We start from the raw sequence: 19,115 nt of genomic DNA, 5'->3' as shown, positions 1-19,115 counted from the left end.
CTACCCCAAATACTTGGCAGATAAGAAGGATGGCAAAGTGAACAGAAGTATATATGATATACATGTTATTGATGTGTACTTTACTAGTATTCATAGTAGCCCCTAGGTATTTGATACTGGTTCACTTGCTATGATTAGTAACTTGAAACATGAGTTACAAAATGAATAGAGACTAGTTGAGGGCAAGGTGACGATGTGTGTTGGAAGTGATTCCAATGATGATAAGATCACCATCGCACACTCCCTTTACCTTCGGGATTAGTGTTGAACCTAAAATAAATGTTATTTGGTGTTTGTGTTGAGCATAATATGATTGGATCATGTTTATTGTAATACAGTTATTCATTTAAGTCAAAGAATAATTGTTATTCTGTTTACATGAATAAAACCTTCTGTGGTTGTACACCCAAGGTGAATGGTTTATTTAATCTCGATTGTAGTGATACACATATTCATAATATTGAAGCCAAAAAGATACAAAGTTAATAATGATAGTGCAACTTATTTGTGGCACTGCCGTTTAGGTCATATTAGTGTAAAGCGCATGAAGAAACTCCATGCTGATGGGCTTTTGGAATCACTTGATTATGAATCACTAGATGCTTGCGCACCATGCCTCATGGGCAAGATGACTAAGACTCCGTTCTTCGGAACAATGGAGCGAGCCACTGACTTATTGGAAATAATACATACTGATGTATGCAGTCCGATGAGTGTTGAGGCTCGCGGCGGGTATCGTTATTTTCTGACCTTCATAGATGATTTGAGCAGAGTATATCTACTTAATGAAACACAAAGTTTGAAACGTTTGAAAAGTTCAAAGAATTTCAAAGTGAAGTGGAGAATCATCGTAACAAGAACATAAAGTTTCTACGATCTGATCGAGAGGCGAATATTTGAGTTATGAGTTCGGCCTTCAATTAAAACAATGTGGAAAAGTTTCACAACTCACGCCACTTGGAACACCACAGCGTAATGGTGTGTCTGATCATCGTAACCATACTTTATTAGATACGGTGTGATCTATGATGTCTCTTACCGATTTTCCACCATCGTTTTGGGGTTATGCATTAGAGACAGATGCATTCACGTTAAATAGGGCACCGTCTAAAAATTTCGTTGAGACGACACCGTATGAACTGTGGTTTAGCAAGAAACCTAAGTTGTTGTTTCTTAAAGTTTGGGGTTGCGATTCTTATGAGAAAAGTTTTAGCCTGATAAAGCTCAAACCCAAATTGGAGAAGTCTGTCTTCATAGGATACCCAAAAGAAATTGTTAGGTACTCCTTTTATCACATATCCGAAGGCAAGATCTTTGTTGCTAAGAGTGGATCATTTCTAGAAAAGGAGTTTCTCTCAAAATAAGTGAGTGGGAGGAAAGTAGAACTTGATGAGGTAATTGTACCTTCTCTCGAATTGGAAAGTAGTACATCACAGAAATCAGTTCCAGTGATTCCTGCACCAATTAGTGAGGAAGCTAATGATGATGATCATGAAGCTTCTGATCAAGTTACTACCGAACCTCGTAGGTCAACCAGAGTAAGATTCTCACTAGAGTGGTACGGTAATCCTTTTATGGAGGTCATGTTACTTAACCATGACGAACCTACGAAATATGAGGAAGCGATGATGAGCCCAGGTTCCGCGAAATGGCTTGAGGCCATGAAATCTGAGATGGGATCCATGTATAAGAACAAAGTGTGGACTTTGGTTGACTTGCCCGATGATCGGCAAACCATAGAGAATAAATGGATCATCAAGATGAAGACGGACCCTGATAGTAATGTTACTATCTACAAAGCTCGAATTGTCGAAAAACAATTTTTGACAAGTTCAAGGTGTTGACTATGATGAGATTTTCTCACTCGTAGCAATGCTTAAGTGTGTCCGAATCATGTTAAGAAATTGCCACATTTTATGAAATCTGGCAAATGGATGTCAAAACTACATTCCTTAATGGATTTCTTAAAGAAGAGTTGTATATGATGCAACAAGACGGTTTTGTCAATCTAAAGGTGCTAACAAAATGTGCAAGCTCCAGCGATCCATCTATGGACTGGTGCAAGCATCTCAGATTTGGAATATACGCTTTGATGCTAAGAGATCAAGAGATCAATTGTTGTGTCTATGGGGTGCCCCCCTCCTCCGTATATAAAAGGGGGAGGAGGAGAGGGTCGGCCAAGCGGGTGGCGTGCCCTAGGAGGGGGAAGCCTACTCCAAGTAGGTTTACCCCTCCCATTCCTAGTCCAAGAAGGAGGGGGAAGGAAGGAGTGGGAGAGGGGAAAGGCAAGGGGGCACCCCCTCCCTTTCCTTGTCCTATTCAGACTCAAGGGGAGGGGTGCGCCTCTTGCCCTGGCCGGCCCCTCTCTCTCTCTCCACTAAGGCCCAAAAAGGCCCATTAGTTTCCGGCGGGTTCCGGTAACCCCTAGTACTCCGATAAATGTACGAAACCTTCCGAAACCTTTCCGGTGTCCAAACATAGCCGTCCAATATATCATCTTTACGTATCGACCATTTCGGGACTCCTCGTCATGTTCGTGATCACATACGGGACTCTGAACTACCTTCGGTACATCAAAACAATAAACTCATAATATAATCGTCATCTAACTTTAAGCGTGCGGACCCTACGGGTTCGAGAACTATGTAGACATGACCGAGACACGTCTCCGGTCAATAACCAATAGCCAATATCAGAACCTGGATGCTCATATTGGCTCCTACATATTCTACGAAGATCTTTATCGGTCAAACCGCATAACAACATATGTTGTTCCCTTTGTCATCGGTATGTTACTTGCTCGATATTCGATCGTCGGTATCTCAATACCTAGTTCAATCTCGTTACCGGCAAGTCTCTTTACTCGTTCCATAATACATCATCCCGCAACTAACTCATTAGTTGGATTGCTTGCAAGGCTTATAGTGATGTGCATTACCGAGTGGGCCCAGAGATACCTCTCCGACAATCGGAGTGACAAATCCTAATCTCGAAATACGCCAACCCAACAAGTACCTTACCTGTAGAGCACCTTTATAATCACCCAGTTACGTTGTGACATTTGGTAACACACAAAGTGTTTCTCCGATAAACGGGAGTTGCATAATCTCATAGTCATAGGAACATGTATAAGTCATGAAGAAAGCAATAGCAGAATACTAAACGATCATGTGCTAAGCTAACGGAATGGGTCAAGTCAATCACACCATTCTCCTAATGATGTGATCCCGTTAATCAAATGACAACTCTTTGTCTATGGCTAGGAAACATAACCATCTTTGATCAACGAGCTAGTCAAGTAGAGGCATACTAGTGACAATCTGTTTGTCTATGTATTCACACATGTATCATGTTTCTGGTTAATATAATTCTAGCATGAATAATAAACATTTATCATGATATAAGGAAATAAATAATAACTTTATTATTGCCTCTAGGGCATATTTCCTTCAGTCTCCCACTTGCACTAGAGTCAATAATCTAGATTACACAGTGATGATTCTAACACCCATGGAGTCTTGGTGCTGATCATGTTTTGCTCGTGGAAGAGGATTAGTCAATGGGTCTGCAACATTCAGATCCGTATGTATCTTGCAAATCTCTATGTCTCCCACCTGGACTTGATCCCCGATGGAGTTGAAGCGTCTCTTGATGTGCTTGGTTCTCTTGTGAAATGTGGATTCCCTTGCCAAGGCAATTGCACCAGTATTGTCATAAAAGATTTTCATTGGACCCGATGCACTACGTATGACACCTAGATCGGATATGAACTCCTTCATCCAGACTCCTTCATTTGCTGCTTCTGAAGCAGCTATGTACTCCGCTTCACACGTAGATCCCACCACAACGCTTTGTTTGGAACTTCACCAACTGACAGCTCCACCGTTCAATGTAAACATGTATCCGGTTTGCGATTTAGAATCGTCCAGATCAGTGTCAAAGCTTGCATCGATGTAACCATTTACGACTAGCTCTTTGTCACCTCCATAAACGAGAAACATATCCTTAGTCCTTTTCAGGTATTTCAGGATGTTCTTGATTGCTGTCCAGTGATCCACTCCTGGATTACTTTGGTACCTCCCTGCTAAATTTATAGTAAGGCACACATCAGGTCTGGTACACAGCATTGCATACATGATAGAGCCTATGGCTGAAGCATAGGGAACATCTTTCATCTCTCTATCTTCTGCAGTGGTCGGGCATTGAGTCTTACTCAAGTTTACACCTTGTAACACAGGCAAGAACCCTTTCTTTGCTTGATCCATTTTGAACTTCTCCAAAACTTTGTCAAGGTATGTGCTTTGTGAAAGTCCAATTAAGCGTCTTGATCTATCTCTATAGATCTTGATGCCCAATATATAGGCAGCTTCACCGAGGTCCATCATTGAAAAACTCTTATTCAAATATCCTTTTATGCTATCCAGAAATTATATATCATTTCCAATCAACAATATGTCATCCACATATAATATTAGAAATGCTATAGAGCTCACACTCACTTTCTTGTAAATACATGCTTCTCCAAAAGTCTGTATAAAACCATATGCTTTGATCACACTATCAAAGCGTTTATTCCAACTCCGAGAGGCTTGCACCAGTCCATAAATGGATCGCTGAAGCTTGCACACTTTGTTAGCTCCCTTTGGATCGACAAAACCTTCTGGTTGCATCATATACAACTCTTCTTCTAGAAATCCATTCAAGAATGCAGTTTTGACATCCATTTGCCAAATTTCATAATTATAAAATGCGGCAATTGCTAACATGATTCGGACAAACTTAAGCATCGCTACGGGTGAGAAAGTCTCATCGTAGTCAATCCCTTGAACTTGTCAAAAACCTTTTGCAACAAGCCGATCTTTATAGACAGTAACATTACCATCAGCGTCAGTCTTCTTCTTGAAGATCCATTTATTCTCAATGGCTTGCCGATCAACGGGCAAGTCAACCAAAGTCCACACTTTGTTCTCATACATGGATCCCATCTCAGATTTCATGGCCTCAAGCCATTTTGCGGAATATGGGCTCACCATCGCTTCTTCATACTTCGTAGGTTCATCATGGTCTAGTAACATGACTTCCAGAACAGGATTACCGTACCACTCTGGTGCGGATCTTACTCTGGTTGATCTATGAGGTTCGATAGTAATTTGATCTGAAGCTTCATGATCATTATCATTAGCTTCCTCACTGATTGGTGTAGGTGTCACAGAAACCGGTTCCTGTGATGAACTACTCTCCAATAAGGGAGCAGGTACAGTTAACTCACCAAGTTCTACTTTCCTCCCACTCACTTCTTTCGAGAGAAACTCCTTCTCTAGAAAGATTCCAAATTTAGCAACAAAAGTCTTGCCTTCGGATCTGTGATAGAAGGTGTACCCAACAGTCTCTTTTGGGTATCCTATGAAGACGCATTTCTCCGATTTGGGTTCGAGCTTATCATGTTGAAGCTTTTTCACATAAGCATCGCAGCCCCAAACTTTAAGAAACGATAACTTTGGTTTCTTGCCAAACCACAGTTCATAAGGCGTCGTATCAACGGATTTTGATGGTGCCCTATTTAACGTGAATGCAGCCGTCTCTAAAGCATAACCCCAAAATGATAGCGGTAAATCAGTAAGAGACATCATAGATTGCACCATATCTAGTAAAGTACGATTACGACGTTCGGACACACCATTACGCTGTGGTGTTCTGGGTGGCGTGAGTTATGAAACTATTCCGCATTGTTTCAAATGAAGACCAAACTCGTAACTCAAATATTCTCCTCCACGATCAGATCATAGAAACTTTATTTTCTTGTTACGATGATTTTCAACTTCACTCTGAAATTCTTTGAACTTTACAAATGTTTCAGACTTATGTTTCATTAAGTAGATATACCCATATCTGCTTAAATCATCTGTGAAGGTGAGAAAATAACGATACCCGCCGCGAGCCTCAATATTCATTGGACCACACACATCTGTATGTATGATTTCCAACAAATCTGTTGCTCGCTCCATAGTTTCGGAGAACGGTGTTTTAGTCATCTTGCCCATGAGGCACGGTTGACAAGTACCAAGTGATTCATAATCAAGTGGTTCCAAAAGTCCATCAGCATGGAGTTTCTTCATGCGCTTTACACCGATATGACCTAAACGGCAGTGCCACAAATAAGTTGCACTATCATTATCAACTCTGCATCGTTTGGCTTCAATATTATGAATATGTGTATCACTACTATCTAGATTCAACAAAAATAGACCACTCTTCAAGGGTGCATGACCATAAAAGATATTATTCATATAAATAGAACAACCATTATTCTCCGATTTAAATGAATAACCGTCTCGCATCAAACAAGATCCAGATATAATGTTCATGCTCAACGCTGACACCAAATAACAATTATTCAGGTCTAAAACTAATCCCGAAGGTAGATGTAGAGGTAGCGTGCCGACCGCGATCACATCGACTTTGGAACCATTTCCCACGTGCATCGTCACCTCGTCCTTAGCCAATCTTCGCTTAATCCGTAGCCCCTGTTTCGAGTTGCAAATGTTAGCAACAGAACCAGTATCAAATACCCAGGTGCTACTGCGAGTATTAGTAAGGTACACATCAATAACATGTATATCACATATACCGTTGTTCACCTTGCCATCCTTCTTATCCGCCAAATACTTGGGGCAATTCCGCTTCCAGTGACCAGTCTGCTTGCAGTAGAAGCACTCAGTCTGAGGCTTAGGTCCAGACTTGGGTTTCTTCTCTTGAGCAGCAACTTGTTTGTCGTTCTTTTTGAAGTTCCCATTCTTCTTCCCTTTACCCTTTTTCTTGAAACTGGTGGTCTTATTGACCATCAACACTTGATACTCCTTCTTAATTTCTACCTCCGTAGCCTTTAGCATTACGAAGAGCTCGGGAATCGTCTTATCCATCCCTTGCATGGTATAGTTCATCACGAAGCTCTTGTAGCTTGGTGGCAGTATGATTGAAGAATTCTGTCAATGACGCTATCATCCGGAAGATTAACTCCTAGTTGAATCAAGTGATTGCGGTACCCAGACATTCTGAGTATATGATCACTGACAGAACTATTCTCCTCCATCTTGAAGCTGTAGAACTTATTGGAGACTTCATATCTCTCAATCCGGGCATTTGCTTGAAATATTAACTTCAACTCCTGGAACATCTCATATGCTCCATGACGCTCAAAACGTCGTTGAAGTCCCGGTTCTAAGCCGTAAAGCATGGCACACTGAACTATCGAGTAGTAATCAACACGCGACTGCCAGGCATTCACGATGTCTGCAGTTGCTGGCGCAGGTGGTACACCTAGCGGTGCTTCCAGGACGTAATTCTTCTGTGCAGCAATGAGGATAATCCTCAAGTTACTGACCCAGTCCGTGTAATTGCTACCATCATCTTTCAACTTTGCTTTCTCAAGGAACGCATTAAAATTCAACGGAACAACAACGCGGGCCATCTATCTACAATCAACATAGACAAGCAAGATACTATCAGGTACTAAGTTCATGATAAATTTAAGTTCAATTAATCATATTTAAGAACTCCCACTTAGATAGACATCCCTCTAATCCTCTAAGTGATCACGTGATCCAAATCAACTAAACCATATCCGATCATCACGTGAGATGGAGTAGTTTCAATTGTGAACATCACTATGTTGATCATATATACTATATGATTCACGCTCAACCTTTCGGTCTCAGTGTTCCGAGGCCATATCTATTATATGCTAGGCTTCTCAAGTTTAACCCGAGTATTCCGCGTGTGCAACTGTTTTGCACCCGTTGTATTTGAATGTAGAGCCTATCACATCCGATCATCACGTGGTGTCTCAGCACGAAGAACTTTCGCAATGGTGCATACTCAGGGAGAATACTTATATCTTGATAATTTAGTGAGAGATCATCTTATAATGCTACCGTCAATCAAAGCAAGATAAGATGCATAAAAGATAAACATCACATGCAATCAATATAAGTGATATGATATGGCCATCATCATCTTGTGCTTGTGATCTCCATCTCTGAAGCACCGTCATGATCACCATCGTCACCGGCGCGACACCTTGATCTCCATCATAGCATCGTTGTCGTCTCACCAATTTATGCTTCTACGACTATCGCTACCGCTTAGTGATAAAGTAAAGCATTACAGGGTGATTGCATTGCATATAATAAAGCGATAACCATATGGCTCCTGCCAGTTGCCGATAACTTGGTTACAAAACATGATCATCTCATATAATAAAATATAGCATTATGCCTTGACTATATCACATCACAACATGCCCTGCAAAAATAAGTTAGATGTCCTCTACTTTGTTGTTGCAAGTTTTACGTGGCTGCTACGGGCTGAGCAAGAACCGTTCTTACATACGCATCAAAACCACAACGATAGTTCGTCAAGTTAGTGTTGTTTTAACCTTCTCAAGGAACGGGCGTAGCCACACTTGGTTCAACTAAAGTTGGAGAAACTGACACCCGCCAGCCACCTATGTGCAAAGCACGTCGGTAGAACCAGTCTCGCGTAAGCGTACGCGTAATGTCGGTCCGGGCCGCTTCATCCAACAATACCGCTGAACCAAAGTATGACATGCTGGTAAGCAGTATGTCTTGTATCGCCCACAACTCACTTGTGTTCTACTCGTGCATATGACATCTACGCATAAAACCTGGCTCGGATGCCACTATTGGGGAACGTAGTAATTTCAAAAAATTCCTATGCACACGCAAGATCATGGTGATGCATAGCAACGAGAGGGGAGAGTGTGTCCACGTACCCCCGTAGACCGGAAGCGGAAGCGTTAACACAACGCGGTTGATGTAGTCATACGTCTTCACGATCCGACCGATCAAGTACCGAACACATGGCACCTCCGAGTTTTGCACACGTTCAACTCGATGACGTCCCTCGAATTCCGATCCAGCCGAGTGTTGAGGGAGAGTTTTGTCAGCACGACGGTGTGGTGACGATGATGATGTTCTACCGACGCAGGGCTTCGCCTAAGCACCGCTATGATATGATCGATGTGGATTATGGTGGAGGGGGGCACCGCACACGGCTAAGAGATCAAGAGATCAATTGTTGTGTCTATGGGGTGCCCCCTCCTCCGTATATAAAGGGGGGAGGAGGAGAGGGCCGGCCAAGGGGTGGCGTGCCCTAGGAGGGGGAAACCTACTCCAAGTAGGTTTGCCCCTCCCTTTCCTAGTCCAAGAAGGAGGGGGGAGGAAGGAGTGGGAGAGGGGAAATGCAAGGGGGCGCCCCCCTTTCCTTGTCCTATTCGGGCTCAAGGGGAGGGGGCGCGCCTCTTGCCCTGGCCGGCCCCTCTCTCTCTCCACTAAGGCCCAACAAGGCCCATTAGTTCCCAGGGGGGTTCCGGTAACCCCCAGTACTCCGATAAATGTCCGAAACCTTTTTGGTGTCCAAACATAGTCGCCCAATATATCGATCTTTACGTCTCGACCATTTTGAGACTCCTCATCATGTCCGTGATCACATCCGGGACTCCAAACTACCTTAGGTACATCAAAACATATAAACTCATAATATAACCGTCATCTAACTTTAAGCGTGCGGACCCTATGGGTTCGAGAACTATGTAGACATGACCGAGACACGTCTCCGGTCAATAACCAATAGAGGAACCTGGATGATCATATTGGCTCCTACATATTCTACGAAGATCTTTATCGGTCAAACCGCATAACAACATACATTGTTCCCTTTGTCATCGGTATGTTACTTGCCCGAGATTCGATCGTCGGTATCTCAATACCTAGTTCAATATCGTTACCGACAAGTCTCTTTACTCGTTCCGTAATACATCATCCTGCAACTAACTCATTAGTTGGATTGCTTGCAAGGCTTATAGTGATGTGCATTACCGAGTGGGCCCAAAGATACCTCTCCGACAATCGGAGTGACAAATCCTAATCTCGAAATACGCCAATCCAACAAGTACCTTCGGAGACACCTGTAGAGCACTTTATAATCACCCAGTTACGTTGTGACATTTGGTAGCACACAAAGTGTTCCTCCGGTAAACGGGAGTTGCATAATCTCATAGTCATAGGAACATGTATAAGTCATGAAGAAAGCAATAGCAGAATACTAAACGATCGTGTGCTAAGCTAACGGAATGGGTCAAGTCAATCACACCATTCTCCTAATGATGTGATCCCGTTAATCAAATGACAACTCTTTGTCTATGGCTAGGAAACATAACCATCTTTGATCAACGAGCTAGTCAAGTAGAGGCATACTAGTGACAATCTATTTGTCTATGTATTCACACATGTATCATGTTCCGGTTAATACAATTCTAGCATGAATAATAAATATTTATCATGATATAAGGAAATAAATAATAACTTTATTATTGCCTCTAGGGCATATTTCCTTCAGAAAAACAACCTTTCTATTGTTCTTTCTCTTAAGCTAACACCTAATAGTTTTGACCAAGCGACATGGTAGATACATGCATCATCATCATTGTAACTGGTACAACACAACTACAATTGTAACAATTTTCTAAATAGCATGGTAAGTAATTTTACAGTTTGTTTAGTTAATAATCATGGTGACAACTATTACCACCATGATTAGGCAGTCATATAAGTGGGAAGTAACTTAGACTAGTGTCATGCATATGACACTAGTCTATATTACTACCTTTATAGTCGATAGTAACAATATATGTGTAGTCTCATGCAAACTAGCATCATTTATTTAGATGGAGACACATTTTTCCTTATGGTGTGTTATGTTACCACAAACATCTCTCTTCACATTAACTACTTGCTACATAAGCAAATTTGCTTTGGGGTAAGTTACTCCCACTATGACTAACCTTAGGTAAGAGTGTCACCACATATTAGCGGTAACTAGTAATAAACCTCATGTCTACAGCACATCAGCACATGACAACTTATCCAAGTGAGTACTTAACTACATAGTGTATCTCCAAAGGATCATGTATCCCAAAAAAATCTGGTTTAGGGGAAGCTGGCCAATGAAAAGCGCTCCAATGAATCTTGTAAACGCAATTTTTTTAGGAACCCCTATAATCTGCCCAACTTCCCCTTCATCTAGGGGAAGATGATCCTTCTCATAAGCATTCCCCTAAAATGCCATGTCAACACGCCACTGTCGGAGTCCATCGCGTCACCACCGGCCGCCATGCCGCCATCACAACCACTGCCAACCGCGCACCGCGCATGACCATTTGTACATTATTTTATGGAGAAAATAGGGGAAAGACTGATTTTAGAGGAATATATTTACGTCATCTACTAAAACACTTCCCCTATGAGCCTCCCCTAAATTAAACGAGCACTCAGCAAAACCACTTTTAGGGCAATTTTTGATGGGGCCTGTTGGAGATGATGTAACCATCTGGGGTTAGCATACAACATCAGGCGTGACAATCCTTTGTCAGGAGTAGTTTGATAAATGTATTAGCTATATGTGAGCTATGTGGTGACTTATCTCTCTTCTTAATACATGTTGAATAAGATAGATTCTCGGGGCCACTACAATGGTGGCGATTCAGTTCATTGCTAGTTTGGATCCTGATCAATGATTGCCACTTATTTTCTCATTACCCCAACCTCACTCTCCCACCTCCTTGTCTTCGTGTGGATCTACTCCTCAGTTTCTTTGCTCGACCCCATGTGTTAGGGACAACAGGTCGTCCTTGTGGTCTGGTTTGTAAGCGAGAGAGGGGTTGTGGTGGTTATGCTCGTGGTTTAGGCTCTTGAGCAGGGGTATTCCTTGATTTTCACGTGTCGTCCCCATCCTCGCTACTCAGCTCATATGTGTCTAGTGATGGTTCGCGTTGGGCATGAGAGCTCAATTCCTCCCATCAGTGGAGAATTACATTGCTGTAATAGCGGAGGTATCTATGAAATGCAGCACCAAGGTCAAAATTGAAAGGCACCTCTAACAGAAAGAATCAAAAGGGATTTGGCGGCTATAGATGACTCAGAGGTGTTTTCATAAAGAGAAGCTTTTACGTGATACACCTATTTTTCTATAAAAGTGAATGGGCCCTTACTTGGCTAGTCCGATCAATCGGCATGCTCAGCCTCTGCGTCCCATTCTTATATAGAAGGAAAATAACCGAACTCTTGGAGGGTGAAAGAAGAATCTCAAGTTGATACTCTGCCAAAGGATCTATCCACAACTGGTACTTCACATGCCTTAGGAGTAGATTTGAATGAGAATGACTAAAATGAGCAAACTTATTAGGAATGTGAATTCGCTATCAAACTTCACATCTTTTTAATTGAAGTTTACTATAACAAACAATCATCTTTTCATTGCAAAGTAGTATAGAGAATTGATTATGGATGGAATCATGAATAATCATTGGGTTAGTTTTTTTGTATAAACCTGCCTGATTGTGAGACTGACTGGTCGAACAGAGACGAAATTTAGCCATAGTGATCCAAGAGTCTTGTGTGGAAGGGCTCTTCCTCAATGGATCAAAAGAACGTTGGGGATAAGATGCTTATGACTCCCAAGAGCTCTTATTGATAGAGTTGTCTGGCACCTCGATGTCGACTCATCACATCATGGGTTGAAGAAGGTCCCAAGGGTCTAGTTGTTTGCCGATGAAAGTGGCACGTGAGTTGGGTTTAGAACGTCGTAAGACGGTTTGGTTCTTATTTACGGTTGGTGTTAAAGGGAGAACTGCGAGGAGGCAACCTTAGTATGAGAGAGACTGGGTTGGGTCAACCTATGGTGTATCAGTTGTTATGAATTACCCGAGTCAATTGTTTCCTTCCTATGCGAAAGCAAGGCCTCTTTCTTGACTTTACTTGAATGCCATTTGCTGAGCTATCTTCCTTTTTCTTCTTCAGACAAAAACACATTTTATTATTTTATTTATGGAAGCAAGACGAAAGGTCATTTCGCCAATCTGGGAAATAGCAGCGAAAGCAATCGATCGGAGAAGGCCCCCTAGTATTGAGAATGCAAAAGTGGATTCATTCTCCAGGCGCGTGTGTGTGCTTTCCACGGGCTTGATCTCGGTTTCTTCTCAAGCTGGCTAGTGGAGCCTCTTTTCTTATCCGCTCATGCAGTCCTGCCTCTCATCTTCTCCTTCTCACCTTCCCTTCCACCGCCATCTCTAGACCCATTTTCCACCTCCTCGTCCACTCTACCTCCTTGCCTGCTTCCCTACTCTTCTAGCCAAACCCTATCACCATGGCCGATCCATACTTCCTCGTCGACCTCAGAATGGGAAAAATACTTGTAAAAAACTTGCAAGAAAACAGAAAGCTGTAAAAATAAAAATAAGCAGAAAAGAAAAGGAAAACAGTGAAGGAAAGAAGAAAACAGAAAAAAGAAACTGGCAAAATCGGAACAGAAACCAGAAAACCCTTAGCGAACAGCCACGCAAAAGCTGAAAATGGGCCTGGCCCAGTAGCAGCGGCGTAGAGTCCTTAACTGGGCGCCTTCCCAGCCCGCCGTGGCATCTCCCTCTTCTCTCCTCCTCCTGATTCCTAAACCTTCCGCCGCCGCCGCCTTGCGCTTGGCTGCGCCGCTGTAGCCGCCCATCGAGCACGCATCCCAGCCACCACCGACGCCATGGGCGGAACGAAGCCCAACGCAAAGGCGAGAACCAATACCCTGACCCCCAGAGCATCACGCGGCACCGGGAGGAGCCGCGGCCGGGGCAGGGGCAGGGGCGGGGCGGGGAGGCCCGGGGAGAAGCGCAGCCACGGGCCTCATCTCCCCAACAAGCTGCGCCGGGAGCTCGAGTCGCTGGGACCTGCCCGCGACCGGGGCTCCGACGACGACGACGACGACGAGGATGATGTGGTGGGCGAGGACGTGTACGAGTACGAGGAGGGGGTGCCCGAGGAGGAGGCGCGCAAGAACGACCGCTACGACGCCGTCGCCAAGTACGAGTACGACTTCGACAGCGACGGCTCCAATGCGGTACGTGCCACTTCTCCCCTGTGCGCGTGATTTTAGCTTCTGGTTCAGCGGTAAAGATGCAACTTTGCGGGTCTTCGGCTCTTGGTGTGCATTGTAGAAGAAAATGGCGAGGTGGTTTCTACCAGTAAAGAGATCTTGGTGTTAAACTACATGCATATTTGGAAGCAAAGCTATAGTAAACATTTGTGCTTATATTTTAGGACGAGGATGTGCCTTCGGATGAAGGCGAGGATATGGAAGAAGACGATGACGGAGATGTGGACGAGGAGAAGCAGATAAGAATACTCCAGGAAACGACAGGAATGCCTAGAGAAGCCTTCGATGGTAATACATTTGGGGCATATTAGTTAGATAGTTATATACTCCTAGGAGATTGCTGTACCTATCATGGAACAAAATTGGGTCACTTATGCTGAATTTCTGTGTTTTGTAACAGTTGCTAGCCCCTACACATATTGTAGGGTTTTTAACCAAAGATGTTGAACTAAAAAATCTCCTTGTCATGACATTCTAAAGATCATGATAAAGATTTAACCGATTTGTATCATTCTTGAATAGGCAATAGGAAGAAGAAGGAGAAGAAACAGGCACAGGAGCTGCTTTTGCAGCCTGGAGATGGTCCGGTAACAATTCATGATCTCTTGGATAATATCCAGGATAAGCCTGGGTATAGCAAGATACGTAAGATGGTCCAGCAGCAGGAGAAAAAGCCAATGGTCGTGCAGCCCCCACTTCCAAAAGGGCAGAGGGACAAGATGGACCGTAGTGTGGCATACGTCCTATCCAAGAAGGAAATCGGCAAGTGGGAGCGGATAGTGAAGGACAACCGGGAAGCTGCCACACTTCGCTTTGAAAATGATTTGAACTTAGGTGTTGATACTGTTGGGGCAATTGCTAGCAAATTTGAACCAAGGTCATCGTTTGAGAAGCAGATGGCCAGTGTGTTTAACAACACAGAAATTATGGAAGCACACAAGAATGATGGTGCTAAAATCTTGGAACTTAACAAGGTATGCTGCTTTATCTCACTTCACTAGATCAGTTAGGTACTTGATGAGTGTTAATGCTTATTGGTTTGCTGACTGGGCATATTTAGTGATAATGTGTAATTTTCAAGCTTCAGAGCTCAGAAGTTCCTATGCTAATAGGTTCATGAATTTGTGTAGATGGAGGTGGAGGATGTGAGAGAGCGCCAAAATCGTCTTGCTAAAATGCGCAGCCTTCTGTTTCGTCATGAAACGAAAGCAAAACGCGTGAAGAAGATTAAGTCCAGGACTTTCCACCGGTTGTTGAAGAAGGACAAACTGAAGGCAGCAGACTTGGAAGCAGATCCTGAAGCTGCAAAAGACTCTGCTAAGAAACTAGAATTTAAGCGTGCAGAGGTAATTCATAGTTTATTTTGACAATTCCCTTGTGTATCTCCCTGTTAACTTTGCTAATCTATCTATCAGGAAAGGATGACACTGAAGCACAAGAATAATTCGAAATGGGCAAAGCGAATCTTGAAGCGTGGTTTGTCTGTTCAAGACGATGGCACTCGAGATGCTATTACAGCACAACTCCAACAACATGCTCTTCTTACTAGAAAAATGAATTCCATAAAAGATGGATCTAGTAGTAGTGATGAAAGTTCTGATGACGACGATGATGATGAAGAAGATGAAAGCAAATTAGAAGCAAAGCTTCTGAACAGAGGGAAAGAAAAGATTCGTAAAGTGATTGAAGAAGATAATGAGATTCCAAAGTCTGGAGTTTTTTCATTGCCTTTCATGGTGCGCTTTCAGTTTTACATCGTGTTCCTGTTTGTGCATATGTTTACTAAATATAATTTTGCTTGCGTTGCTGCTGTTGCATCACACAACCCATCATCATAATTATTTTCTTATCTGCAGGAGCGTGCTATGAAAAAGCGTGCAGATGCAACTTATGAGGAAACACGGCTAGATTATGAAGAATTGGAGGAATCCTTAAGGAAATTGGAGGATGACAACACCGAGGAGAATGTAGATTCAATGAAGGTGACAGGTAAAAGAACTTTTGGGCCTGTGAAAAGGGCACATGAAGAGGCAAACAAGAGGCCAAAATTAGGTGATGCTGACAAGAACAGTGACAGTGAGTATGACTCTGACTCTGGTCAACATTTCGACAGCAGTGAAGTAAATAAGAAGGCAGAATATGCGAATAACAAGGCAGATGATGTCCAACTTGGGACTGCACTGCTCGACGATGAACAACAGAATGATCTATACGTTGTAAGATGTTCTAACCTTTACACTTTTGCAGTATCATATGTTTTTTACCATAGAAATCTTATGTATAATCCCATGTAGAGCTTTGATGGTACTAGAAAAAGCCCAGGCCCAAAGACAGACATTGAAGTTCGAATGTTAGCGGATAATTCGTGGAAGAAGGTACTTGTACTGGCACCTTGTGTTGAAAGCTCTTTGATTCCTTGCCATATTTCTCTTCCATATCTGTAACTTTTGTTACTGACCAGGTCAAAAATAGCAAAACAAATGGTGGTAACAATATTAAAGAGAGTGGCAATAACTCCAAAGTGCAGATCCCTTCTGTGGATTCAAACCCTAAGGTTTGCCTTCAGCACCGACGTTGGTTCCTACTTTCTAATCAAGTTGATTATGGTTACTCATTGCTTTTTTTGGGGGGGTAGCAGCCTCACAATTCTGATTCAGATTCTGAGGAAGAGATGGTTGACGGTTTCTTGACTGTCTCTGATGAAAAGGAAACTTATGAACTTCCATCGCAAGCTGATCTTATACGTCAAGCTTTTGCTGGTGATGATGTTGAAGCTGAGTTTGTGAAAGATAAAGTGGAAGCTTTAAATGAAGAAAATCCTGAACCTGAAGAACCTGCACTTGTTCCTGGTTGGGGGCAGTGGACTCATGTACAACAGAAAAGAGGACTTCCTTCATGGATGGTGAAAGAACATGAAGATGCCAAAAGGAAGAGGGAAGAAACCTTAAAGAGTAGGAAGGATGCAAAGCTAAAACACGTTATTATTTCTGAACATGTTGACAAGAAGGTAAAATATGTGCCTTGTTATATATCATATTTGTTTCTGGGATGTTACTTGACCATGAACTGTTGCTATTAAGCAATAATTTGGAGTACTCTGCTGTTTGCAGGCTGAAAAACTTTTAGCAACGAATCTTCCTTTCCCATACACCTCAAATGATGTGTATGAAAATAGCATGCGTATGCCTCTTGGACCTGATTTCAACCCAGCAATATCACTCTCTGCTCTTAACCGACCTGCGGTAAGTACATCTATATCTAGCTGATGCATGAAGCTGTTAAGCATTTAAGATTATTAATGGTTGTGTGGAGTGATCCAAAGCTGCACTTTGGAAGTTACAACTATTCATCCTACTGCATGTACAGTGAAAGTTTATTTCCTGTGCATATGCAACCAAGGTGTTTGTTTATAAGCTCGTTTAGGATTTTCATTTTGTTTATTATATTTAACATTCTGGATAGAGAATTTTATGTACATATATTTGATGATTAATCTTTCTTGATGATAAGACTTCTTTTCCGTGAATAGTAAACCACATTTGATGATAATGTTTTTCTTGATTATAATACTTCTCTTACCAGAATAGTAAAACACTCTTGACTTGGAAATACTTGTACATCGTCTTAAGTCTCCAGGCTCTAATTTTGTACTTAGCTAAGTTTAACTATAATTCTCGACAACCCAACAGACACGCAGACTGAAAAAGCACCAATTCTAAGAAATGACCATTCATACCCCTATTAGATGACATACTAGCTGCATCCACTTATCCTCTCCTGAAGCATTTATTACGGGTATAAATCTGTCATGAACTAGGGTTCGTGAGGTTAAATAGCACCAGAAGGATGGCCGGGCAGTATGGCCGATCTATCAGTGATATTTTATCTCAAATTGTCTTAAGCTCAAGCTAAGGGGTATCTTATTTCCAATTGATCACCTTCTAATTTAAAATAAATTATTTGTAAGTTAGATAATAGATAACAAATGAAGCATAGTGGCATGTGGGTTATGGCCACAAAAGTGGAAACTTCCCAAACAACTATACCCTTGATTCCCTTGATACAGTTATTTTGAAACAAGAATCTGAGGTTGTGGACAATTATCTTGAAGCAACAATGACCAATACATTAACTTTTTGTCAACCCCTTGATTCCTTAATGCAGTTGATTAAGACACGCTTCTATGGTTCTAATTGCTGTTTTCTGTCCTACCTTTCAGATTGTGAAGAAGCCTGGTGTTGTTATTAAGCCAATACAGTACGGGGAAATTGATCCGCATGAGAAGCCTGATGAACTCAAGCGGGTCATTCAGAGAGTAAAACCGAACCCGAACATAAAGAAGGCGTCTGCGAAACAAGCGAAGAGGACAGCTTCACATCGGAGGACTTGATGAGACAGTAGTACCCAGTTAATGTGGTGAGAGATGCGCATAACAGAATGCGGACCTGGGTTTTCTTGCCATGGCTATTTTCAAACACTTGAGAAGTATACAAAGATTCTTCTCATGGAGTCAAACGACAGCTTTGGTTTGGCTATTGGAAGCGGGGGTTTGGGGGTGCCATTGTTCACACACCTGTGCTGTATTGAGATTTGAAATTTTGCAGCTGGTTCCTGCACCAGGGCCGAAATATGTTTGTACGCGGGAAGTCGCAAGTTAGTGTAGTGTTTTTTTCTATGTGGTATCTATATGTAGCACAAAATTAAAGAGCACCGTTTGCTTCTCGTCTCGTCTGCTCCTAGATTCAACAGGTCTTTCATAGTATGTATTCTCAAATCTTAAAGTTCGAATACCAATATTTTCTACCTTTAATTTATGAATTCTGAGCCATTCATGTATAAACTTCAAATTAGAGAAATCAAAGTCTCACATTTGTTAAATTAGAGAAATCAAAGTCTCACATATGTTCGGTCCGAAACACTTTTAGACCTTCGACGCGGCAATCCATTTAGGCCAGATCAGACGTACGTTAGCCACCGCCGAGTGCGTCATGTGAGGAATCTATTCTGGATACCAAAGCCACCACACCGCACTGGGCCACATTGAAGGAGGAGGATCAACTTTTGCTGCTGGCCGGGCTTGTCATGTCCCTCTTGGATGAGCCGGTGCAACCGCAACCATC

At 42.4% G+C, this 19,115-nt stretch overlaps 1 protein-coding gene across 2 annotated transcripts; it reads left to right on the top strand.

The window, feature by feature from the left end:
• The first annotated feature begins 13,488 nt into the window (after nt 1–13,488).
• LOC123147891 (uncharacterized protein C57A7.06) lies at nt 13,489–18,809 on the top strand. Of its 2 annotated transcripts, none has more exons than XM_044567211.1 (11): nt 13,489–13,959; nt 14,160–14,283; nt 14,518–14,969; nt 15,126–15,341; nt 15,411–15,731; nt 15,852–16,211; nt 16,290–16,370; nt 16,457–16,549; nt 16,634–17,002; nt 17,106–17,237; nt 18,215–18,809. In XM_044567211.1, the coding sequence occupies exons 1-11, from the start codon at nt 13,606–13,608 to the stop codon at nt 18,383–18,385; spliced, it is 2,673 nt and encodes an 890-aa protein (XP_044423146.1). In that variant the 5' UTR covers nt 13,489–13,605; the 3' UTR covers nt 18,386–18,809. The 2 variants fall into 2 exon arrangements, with proteins under 2 accessions (XP_044423146.1, XP_044423145.1); XM_044567210.1 differs by having other exon boundaries at nt 16,631–17,002.
• Nucleotides 18,810–19,115: the final 306 nt, after the last annotated feature.

Source organism: Triticum aestivum, chromosome 7A (genome assembly GCF_018294505.1).
Source record: "Triticum aestivum cultivar Chinese Spring chromosome 7A, IWGSC CS RefSeq v2.1, whole genome shotgun sequence".
Taxonomy (NCBI): domain Eukaryota; kingdom Viridiplantae; phylum Streptophyta; class Magnoliopsida; order Poales; family Poaceae; genus Triticum; species Triticum aestivum.
The sequence above is the reverse complement of the archived record's forward strand: the minus strand, read 5'-3'. Positions and strand labels throughout refer to the sequence as shown.

Excerpts from the sequence above, each read along its gene's own strand:
- LOC123147891 (XM_044567210.1), top strand. The coding sequence starts at position 13,606 with ATGGGCGGAACGAAGCCCAACGCAAAGGCGAGAACCAATACCCTGACC. Across the intron at positions 16,212-16,289 it reads AACAGAATGATCTATACGTT|AGCTTTGATGGTACTAGAAA; the intron begins GTAAGATGTTCT and ends AATCCCATGTAG. Across the intron at positions 17,003-17,105 it reads CTGAACATGTTGACAAGAAG|GCTGAAAAACTTTTAGCAAC; the intron begins GTAAAATATGTG and ends TGCTGTTTGCAG.